Raw genomic sequence first — 10,545 nt, 5'->3', positions numbered from 1 at the left:
ACATATTTACTTTTAATGACAAATATTAGCAATATATAATTAGTTGATATATTTTAAGTGAATTCCACTGTGTAGAGAAATGTATAAAATAGCTCTTTATCTTTAAGATTTTCAGTTTTTATGTCAAATCACCTTTAAGCTGTCATTTCCGAAATGCACGGATAATCCGACACCTGATTAAAAGGCAATCCATTTTTGTGCTACAAATAATTCTGAAAATACATATCAACTACCTCGTACTTCAGGTTTGTCCCCGAAATACACGGTTTACACGTGTTTACTGTCCCGATACTGTTGTCCCGATTTTAAAAGTTGAGCACGTGTTTGGACAAAATAAAAGCAAAGAGAAACATTTGAAATGTCAATGTAACGCATGGTAACGTTACATTGATTAACGCGATCCAACCCGCGAGAGTAGCAATAAAACTATGTAATGAACTATGTAATGAACAACACGTGCCAGAAAGATGAAATTTCATATTTTCTATTCACTTTATTCATGCTTATATATTAAAAAAAATCAATTGCAAAATACGTTCTATAATGTAAATATTATATATTTTTTAAAAATATTTTTCTATGCAACAGTACACCTGTCTGTAACGGTTTCTGCACCAAGACCTATTCTCCTCCTTTATTACGTTTGATTCATGTATCATTGCGATTACAAATTTCAAGATAAACAGTCTGGACCAATGATATTCCAACCACGTGGTGCCCGTTGCAGACGTTCCGGATGAGAGGGTTCCTTCATAACGAGATTTCTTGGATGCCGTGACAGCATCAAAACGAAGAAACCGGTAGTCGTTCCGTATCACTAATTTCCGAGCCAGCACCGTTAGGTGAAGCGAAACGCTACGAATGTATTGCAACAGCTTCAAAGAACTTTCAACTATCTTCATTTTCATCATTCCTTTATGATGCTTTTTTGAGGTTGCCCAAGCACGTATAAAATACACCATCTAGTAACATTCAATAAATATCATATACAAACGTGTTTTGCGAAGAGACTTTAGAGATGTAGAAAACTAATAAAATAAAAAAACATTTGTTAAGAAAGAGTCGATAAGATAAGATGCATGTTAAAATCTTTCGCAGTATTCTAGATTGTTTGCAGTTTTCTTAGGAAGTCTAATAACCGGTCTAAAATCTAAAGCACGTTGCATACGCTAATACAGGGCAGTTGTACTGCTTTTCAGATAGATGTGCATACCCTCAAACGCTCAATTTCTTCCCTTCGTAGACAGTTTTCACGTTCCCATCCCGTATCGTTGACTTTTTTTCTTTATCACAGTAAACATTGTGCTGAGGGCATTGTTTACGAATTTTCACTAATGATTCGTGCCTTTGGCTGTGGGTGTTCATACATATGCCTACTACACTTACACTCGTATAAACTTGTACATACATCTCCTGGCACATCAGGCACATCTAGATTTTATTCAAAAACCTTCACGAGCCTTCCGGAACTGAGGACCTGAAGGAGTATCTTCCACACACGGTACTTGAACTAAGTTAAAGTATACTGATCCTGTAAGATATGGAAAATATTTGTTTAAAATACCTTCAAATGGTTTAATTGCTTTTTTAGTAATACTTACCCATCACTTGAGCTGCGGAGGTGTTAGTCTGCTTAAGGCACTCGAATAGCATGTCATCGCACTTGCAATGAGACCTGCGTTTTGAAGAGAAACGTGTTACATTAGTAAGGCTAGTAAAAGCGCCGGTTACTATTAAAGTAACGCCGTAACGTACTTTGTGTAGATGGAGTTATTGCTCAGATTGTAACGCTTCTGGTAGGCTCGCACCTTCATCGGGCACAGATCGTGCGTACGGCAGCACCGATCCATCGATGCGTCCTCCCCGAGATCGTGATAACTCTCCGCGATATCTCCCGTTCCACACCATTTAGTACCGGGTATAATGCCACTAAGCAGCGAGAAAGAGCTTGAGTAGAAGATGCCTCTCTTACTGCTGCGATTTTTCATGATCATGGCCAAAAATCCTCCGTTATTGCTAGTGGCGGAACCGGAGTTATTGGTACTCTCCTCTTCCGCGCCCTCACGTTCCGGTCCCGCAATCCGATAAGCGATCGGTGAAGAGTCCGAACCTTCCACCGGTCGGTAGCTGTTACGCTCGTTAAGTCGATCTATCTGTTCGCACTGCTCCATCAGCTTTATCATATCGCGGAAGGAAATTTCCAGCGGCCGGTTTATAGTTGACAGATTGCGCAACAATTCTACCCCGTCTCCATCATTACTGTGAAGAAAATCATTGTACCAAAGTCAATAAAATGTTACAAAATTGCTCTGAGAAGCAAGTTCTCGACAATGGGTTTTGTGTGAATTCAATCGTAACATCTCCAATGCAGCTGCTACTTACTAGATCTCGATCAGTTCACATCCGATGAGACGTTTGGCGGGCCCGAGCTCAACCACAGCCACGGTTTGGTCGTGAAAGTAGATCATTCGCAGACTTTCCACGTCCAAACGACGTTCGCTGAAAAAACGGGGATAATAGAAAACAGAAAGTGCAAAATGGTCATTACAAAAAAAAAGCGTACATCTTCGTCGGAGTCCGGTTCTAGTTTCATTTCACCAAGTGTAACAAAGCAAGCGGCGGAGAGTTCGCAGCAAAACAACAGCGAACGAGGGATAGGGAAGTGAGAGAAACAACACATTTGGAGTTTTGCATTACCCACGTGGTAACGATAACAATAATTCACAGCAAATGCATCAATACTGTGGGTGTATTGAACTAGATACACGATGGACCATAAAATCTTGTAACAAGATATTACATATTAGACGAACTGATAAAGTTTATTTTTTTTCCAAAAAAAAAACAAGAAAGTTATTATAGTTTAGTCTTTTTTGTAGTCTAATGATAAGAGTAAAATCGTTTATAATATTATATTAAGTAAAATATTTTTTTTAATAAGCCACTATTAAGCTCTTTTAAAACCATTACCATTACCTTTAGAGTAGTAGAGTAGTAATATTGGAAAATTTAAAAAAAATCAAAACAAACAATGCTAAAACAAAACAACGCAACATAAAAAACCAACAAAACAAACCGGCTTAAATGAGTGAAGCCGCTCTCTGTCACGTACGCTGCTGTTGTAAGCCGTCGCGCCACGGAATCGCGTGCAGAGACGCGATGGGACGCTTGCCAGGCCACAAACATTGCAGACGGGTTAAAGTGAAAGTTCGTCGGGTTGGTGGCGGCCGTATGTTTTTTTTTCAGGCGCGCCTGCTGTTTTAAACATAAAACAAAAAACACAAAAACAGCGCGACGTGGGATGCAAATCGAAAGACACACACACACACCGTTAATAGCGTGCAAACAGTTGGCCAAACGGGCTTCTGTGTGCGCACATCTTCTCAGACCTTTCTCTTCCGGCGAGTAATGCGTTGCCTACTAATTATCACAATTGTCGAAAGGGATGCACTGGAAAGATTGGTTCACTCACCAGCAACTACTTTAATTTGATTTTAATTATTCGCTTTTCTCTAGACACATTCACTTTTTTTGCCAGTTAGTGCACTTTTCCGAGGTGTGCACTTCGTGCTAAAATTACCACCTCTGGTTGACATTAAGTCGCATTAAACTTTTTCTATATAATGATTTATGATTTCGCTACCTTACTGTCTATCAGCGGGACGATTTTCATTCTCTACTCAGACCCGGATGTGTTTACATCCGTCATAAATCTCTTTCTCCTTCAAAACCGTCTTTGGATTGTAGGCTTTCTTTTTTTTTACCTGTAAGATTTCATCGCATCCATTAGCCGACGTTCGACGATGTGCGTGAAGCCGGGTATTTGTGACAGCTGGAATGGCAGCGTTGGTTTTGCACGGGCAGTTGTTAGTAGCTTCCCACTCAGAACACCGACCAGCAGGATCAGCAGGAAACGGTAGCAGCGTGCCGACGGTTTCCAGTAACCCTGCCGGGCCACTAAAGAAGCTGAGGAGTCTTCGGCAGGCATCGTTTGCTGTAAAAAAAAAGAATTTTTGTTAAAGAAAACATTTTACAATATTTTTTTATATCAAAAACAGCCAACCTTTCCTACAGTTGCTTTGATTGGTGACTTTTATCTTAATGCTTGTTAGGAGAGACTTCAATGAGATACAAACGACGAACTCAAAAAAATAAATTCCAATTAGACATATTTCAAATTTATAACCAGAAAACAGGTAAAAAAACAAAGAAAGAAACACTCGCGGAAGGGTATGGTTATCAACAAGCCGTTACGTATTGATTAAAGCACGCTAAAGAACATTATGCAACGAAGCCGCACGCACGAAGACAGCCGAGAGCAACTTAAAACCGGTAACGCTAATTTAGATGCACACATAAATGGTATTATGTGGGACGAATGGAGGAGTTGTCCTACTGCGAGTCGATCTCATAATCATTGCCTATATAACACCACAATTTTTGCAAAAGAGCATCCGTGTGTCAGAAAAAAGCACACAAAATCGATATTCAATCGATCGTTGACATCAGTTGCGTCTATCAAACAAAGATATATAAGCGACCTGCAGTCATCATGTGGTAATAAATACAAATTGGTTCAAGTAATATTACTGACAGTTACTATTAAGTACAGTCATTTTCCAGACTTGAGTACTCAGAGAATTGAATACTTATTGTCGTATTACGGAGGATTTTTTACAACAATTAACGTAAAGATTACTATGAATAATAAAAACTTGAATTCCTCGTATCCAAAATCTTAAATTCGCGTATCTCAGGAAAAGACTGGATTTGATCTTGAGTCACTATTTGAACCTAATCTACATCACATTAAGTTGAGCGATCCAATATCCGGAGTTTAGTTCGTGAAGTTTTATGAGGACATATGTAAAAACATTTTAACAATTAATGTCTATAATGACTTCAAACACGTGTCCATCACATGTCAACATATCGCGTCAACACATGTCACCAAGAAAAACCTCTTATTGCAATCGCTTATTGTAGTTATGCTTGTAAATGTGCTTGCTACATTTGTTTCTTTGTGGATTGCGAAATAAATACTGCAAATGGAGAGACGATTGAAGAAGTGTTCGGCAGATCAGTAATATACGCAAATAACCTACATTGTCTAGTTTGAAGTCATAATGTACGCTACAAAATGAAGAGATATTGAATATCGGTCGGGAACAAGGGGGGAAATGAAAACACACACACACCCTGCTGCTTAAATCCTTCTCGAAACATGCGAAACCGCACGATGGTCCGACTGACAAGAAGGTCACTGGATAATTGCCAGACCAACAAACCGCTCTCTCCTACCAGAAACGCTACCGATGCATCATCCCTATAGTCTCACGTCTTTTCTTTTCCACCACTACACACTCGCTCGCTGCCCTCGTTATTGCTACCCCTACTCGGCGATAAATATTGCGGTCCAATGCTTACCCACCGGCGAATGTTTTGCCAAATATATATATGTGCAGCGTATCGTACCTCTGCGATCAATATGGGTGCCCTGAAGCATGTGAAGAACATTTAAAAAATATGCATTTTCGCGGACATTTCAAAGGCAAACGAGTTATTAAGAGATCATCACCGAATTATAACCAAATTACCCGATATACATCAATGGATTATAAAATTTGTTGTTCGACGAATATATTTTTTTGATATAACTACAGGTAGTCCCCAAGATACACTAGTATCACCGCGGAGATCTCCAAGAATCCGTGTAACTTGAATTTCCGCATATGTCAAATCTCCACACAATTGCGTTTGACAGCTATTGACGAGTTATAGAATTAATTTCCTTCAATAATCGGAATTCCGCTTTTTAGACGACTTTTTGAAGAAAAACATTACCAATCGTAGTAACAATTATATTGCAATTATACTCTTGATTATACCCCTCATCCTCGTGGTGGTCCGTCCTTGTCTGTGGTAATAAAAGCTACAAAGCTTAATTATTATAATGACAAACCACTGATGACGATTGTTAGTAGACCAATAATTTTTGGAGCTCAACTTCAATAACTATACGCAATCCTGATGTTTAAATAAAGGTTTTTCATCATTCCATCCACATGCATGATTATCATCTGGCTATTCCTATCACGTTCTCTCTATCATCCCTACGAATCATTTTGCTGTCGAATTTGGCATATAAGCGTGATCAATGGACGTGACGCAGACGTAGATTTTATAATCGCTCTCCAATGGTACACGGAGCCGACGCATTAAAACTTTGCCATTACCATTAACTATTCGTTACGCTTCCACCACCGGTGCCGGTTCTTCAGAGGTTTGAAGCAATTTGCTCAAGAGTGACACTTTGCATATTGCATATTGTACACACGTGTACATTGTGTCTTTATAGACCAGGGTCTCTGACAAAATCGATATCTTCGAGTCTCGGGTATCGTTCGTACTCCGACAGAAAGACGAATTGTTTCGTTCATCAGGCTAGATTAATATACATTGCCCGACCGGAGGCATGACCACCATTTGAAGCTTTAGCCAACAAAGGACAGCAGCATATAATCGATTGTGTAAGTATGTATCATTTTTCATTTACCCGTTTTAGCAATTGCTTGAATCCAAATTTAACAAGCATCAATGCACCTGCACTGCAAGAACTCTTCACTAATACCTAACAACACGGCCTGAAAGCCTAACCGCGAAGGTAATTATAATGATAATGGCAGTTAGTCACAGAAACGATGAGAACAATGTCTAGCGTCATCATTCGATGCTGTTTCAAGGCGATATGTTACGAAACGGCACAATCGGTCGGTACGGCCGTTTTTGGTGGTGGTGTGAAAGAAAACATTGGGCGACAACTGGTAGTTTCTACGAGTAGGCTTTTTGCATCGTTACAAGAAATAGAGGCCTTCAAATCGGGGTCAACCACGCTCAATGAAAAGCCTCGAATGAAATAACTCGCCCGTTTTTGGGCTATTTCTTGCGAATAGTCCGGACATTTTTGTCTTATGAAAAGTTGTATCGTAACCCCGAGGTTAAGATTGGGATGATTGACATTCGTTACATCGCTCAAGGCAGAATTGATGCAGAGAGTTCCATAGAGTGATGGAAGTATTACTGACCCACGGTTGAAGATCAAACTCAGCAAAATAGACTTGATCGACTCTCATTTGGTGTTGGGCATTTGTTGGTAGTACTTGACACACCTCTGTTTTAAAAAGCTTGGCTCAGTGGCTTCTTAACTCAACAGAACTGGAGATCAAACCATTTCCCAGGACCAAGGACTCGGGCTATTAATGAAGATTTTTCCTGATTTGGAAGATATAACCTTGAAGGTGATTCCTCAAATAAGGCGAAATAGTCATTTACATGGGAGAAGTATTACCTGGTACCTCGTTAAGTTATAACACTCCAGCTCAAGTAGAATTCCATTTACTTAGTTTAATACCAAGATTAATAAAAAAAATAACTCTTTAAACAATATACCTCAAGGTATCGCGAAAACTTGTGAAGAAATAGCTGTGTTGGGACAATCAATTGTGAAGATTTAAAATTCCACTATTGTACGCCTATGCATTATGTCATGCAAAACACGCGCCTCCACTCGATAAACACTAGTTGGAGGAGAGGCAACAACAACAAAAAATACTTGAAAGATGAAACACACAATGTGAAAGTTTTTTGTCAGTGTCTGAGAGTAATAGCCATATTATTTACGTGCTGCTGAGGTGTTGTTTGAGTTTGTTGTTTCTTTTTTTTTTTTTGAAGATTACCCGTGCGGATGAGCTTGGGATCTCTCAATTTTCTTCATTTCGCATATGCGTTGTGCCTACGCTATGTTTGCTGGTAAGTTGCGTTTCGTGAGCATTTTGGATCACTGCATGAAGACCGACCGAACTGCAGGACAGCCGGAAGCGGGGATCCAAGGGTCCTTAATATATTCCGTTTCTCTGGGCTTTCCCTTGTTCAGCTTTCCGTTCCTCACAGCTCGTTACGTACCGGGACGGAAATTTCCCGGTTTTTTGTTCGTCATTTGTTGACTCACCGCGTTGCACTAGTCGTCACGAACTTCAACACATCAATAATTGACTCTGGTGTGTTCAGGAGTACACCACACAGACAGCAAAATAAACGACGCATTACTTCTGTCTAGTTTACCATTATTTCCTTTCAACGTTTTTTTTTTCACTCAACGGATCACTATGGAAAAACTAGACAATTTCTAGCAGTAACAAACAAACCGCAGTCAAGTCCGGCCATACGGATTGTTTCCCATGCTCCCCCCCAACACGTACATTAGGATCGATCTTTGGAGAAATGGAATTTTACTACCACCCACCGTAGCAAATGGAAATGAGTACGTCGGTTGACCTGCAGGCTAGGCGGTGAGTGTCGTGCAGGTTCATGTTGACGTGCACGTGATTGGATGTATCGGCGGTTCCCAAACCGGCTACTTAGCATCGACCCGGTCCAGCAGTATCATTCGTACTCGTTCCCACGAACCTGATACCTGGTTCCGGCAACACGTGGAAAAATAATAATGTACCTTCACGATGTACGATGATGAGTTTGGTTTTTTTTATGATTACTCCCTCCGGGCGACCCTGAATACTTACGTACGTCCTATATTAGTTTTTTTTTCTAGCTTTGTATTATGCTTTTGTTTAACCTCTCTAGCTCTTATTGCATTTTTGAGTACATTTTCCAAGAATTCTACCAACTTAGAATAGAAAATTACAACTCCAAAGGAATCATGAAGAAGAAACAAACTGAGTTCCTTCCAGATACAGTGCATTCATCGCCCCACAACTTTAGTTGGTACGTGCAAAGATGACAGTGTCACGATAACCTACCTGTTTCGCGATGTACTAATCTCGGTTTTGCGAAATCACCCGGTTAAACTACTGGAGGTTGTTTGCTGTTTCACCGTTTGCTGTGTACCGGTTGCAATTGATTGCAGACTGAAGAATTGCGTAAGTGATGCGTCCAAGGGTTGGTAGCACGCTGCCTTTTAAAAGCTTATCATCATCCTTTGGGGTCACTATGTGTGTGTATTCGACAGAAGAAAAAAACTAAAGTAACACACGGTTTTGACACCTTTCACCCAACGTTTGAAACCGGACTAATAGCGAACAGTAGGTTAATGTTGGATTGCTTTTAATGTTCGTTAAGGTTTAAGCCTTCACACAGGGTCTGCTTCAGAGTCCCATCAGTGCAGTCCATCTGCAGTTCTATGAGTACACGTGTTTTAAATTTTACGGTGCGCGAAATACTACCGGAACGGAACGCGCAAACGAAAATCTGCTGCAAAATGCACGTGGGAGAGCTCGAGTCTCCAGCCACTCGACGCGGTTCAGACAAAAGCTACGTTACGACTGAGAGCTCTGCGTAGCGGGACGCCACTGCAATGTGGCCAGACATTGTGACTCGTTACTTCCCTGCTCCACACAAGCTGGGGCACAAACAGCTCACCCTGCGGCCGTGCGCGGCAAATGAGTGAAATGAGACGTTAAGCGGCGCAAGCTCAGGTGAGAGCGGCGTTGTGTGTGTGTGGCTGTGTATATTTACTTTGGTTTTATAGTACGGCTGGAGTGAAAGGAGCCATCGCGATGGCTCCCGCATTAGTGCAGCATAACGAAACCGTTTTGCCGAGGTAAGGATGGAAAGTAGTAGAAGGTGTGAAAATGTTGGGAAAAGATGGGAACGGTACGATCGATTTTTGGAAAAGATCGGTAGCTCATTTAGCAATCACCAAGCCGTCTATTTATTTCGAAATACACTAAAACCATTTTTTATGCAGGTCATCCTTTGATGAGAGGTTCCTGAGATTTAGGATGGTATCTAGAGTTAGTTTTTGATTAAATTCATTATAACAATTAAATGTGTTAATCCCCCCCGCAGTAATGAAAACGTTTGATGATAAGAGAAAGAACTCGGATTGCCTTTCATTTTTCATCTAATTTTCCGTACCTTCTTCCATTTTTATAAACCAATATGAAAATAAAAGCTTGAGTCACTTATAAGCTAATAATTTGGAGATTAACCTCCATAGGAAGTTATGAAGTAACGACAAGCTAGAGAGTTGCTCAGCTCTGAGCAATTTTCTGTTATCATCAAGAGATGAACACTTTCACCATCTTACGCGCCGTTATGCTGTTGCATCTCCTTGGAGCAAACAGCTATAATTAAAGATGGATGCAATTTAGTCCTTTCTGGCGTGATTTAAAATTCTTTTCAAATCAAAAACTGATCTAAGGGGCCTAACTAGGGCCTTAATCTTAGCAAGAATCAAAGGAATTAAGCAAACTGAAAATCGAAAATGTATTTAACATTAATACAAAATGGTTTATGTGAGCTTATAACACTAGAATTCATGGTCACAACACGCTGATGATGGTTTTTTAATCATCTTTACAAAAAGTGCTCTGTCACGATTGATTTTTGACCTAATGCAACGTTCACTCTTCGGCCAAAGTCATCTGAGCAAAGCCAAACCACGTGTTAATGCAATCGTTTCAGTTAATGAATGCATCAGTTAAAAATTGAAGTCAATTTTCCAGTCCAATCAAGTTGATTTAAAAT

General features: G+C 40.1%; 1 protein-coding gene across 1 annotated transcript; it reads right to left on the bottom strand.

Annotated features, from left to right (window-relative positions):
- Window positions 1-468: 468 nt before the first annotated feature.
- On the bottom strand, window positions 469-9,711 carry LOC125773149 (uncharacterized). The gene is made up of 6 exons (XM_049444304.1): window positions 8,817-9,711; window positions 3,765-3,994; window positions 2,383-2,499; window positions 1,756-2,259; window positions 1,602-1,675; window positions 469-1,531 (listed from the first exon to the last, which is right to left on the bottom strand). Exons 2-6 carry the CDS (start codon window positions 3,986-3,988, stop codon window positions 1,443-1,445), a joined length of 1,008 nt encoding a protein of 335 aa, XP_049300261.1. The 5' UTR covers window positions 3,989-3,994; window positions 8,817-9,711; the 3' UTR covers window positions 469-1,442.
- Between the last annotated feature and the right edge of the window lie 834 nt (window positions 9,712-10,545).

Source organism: Anopheles funestus, chromosome X, assembly GCF_943734845.2.
Source record: "Anopheles funestus chromosome X, idAnoFuneDA-416_04, whole genome shotgun sequence".
In the NCBI taxonomy this organism is placed as follows: Eukaryota; Metazoa; Arthropoda; class Insecta; order Diptera; family Culicidae; genus Anopheles; species Anopheles funestus.
The sequence above is the reverse complement of the archived record's forward strand: the minus strand, read 5'-3'. Positions and strand labels throughout refer to the sequence as shown.

Coding starts and splice junctions, on each gene's coding strand:
- LOC125773149 (XM_049444304.1), bottom strand. CDS start 3,988: ATGCCTGCCGAAGACTCCTCAGCTTCTTTAGTGGCCCGGCAGGGTTAC. Junction 2,260..2,382: donor TGTGAACTGATCGAGATCTA/GTAAGTAGCAGC, acceptor TTTTCTTCACAG/TAATGATGGAGACGGGGTAG. Junction 1,532..1,601: donor CTCCGCAGCTCAAGTGATGG/GTAAGTATTACT, acceptor CATATCTTACAG/GATCAGTATACTTTAACTTA.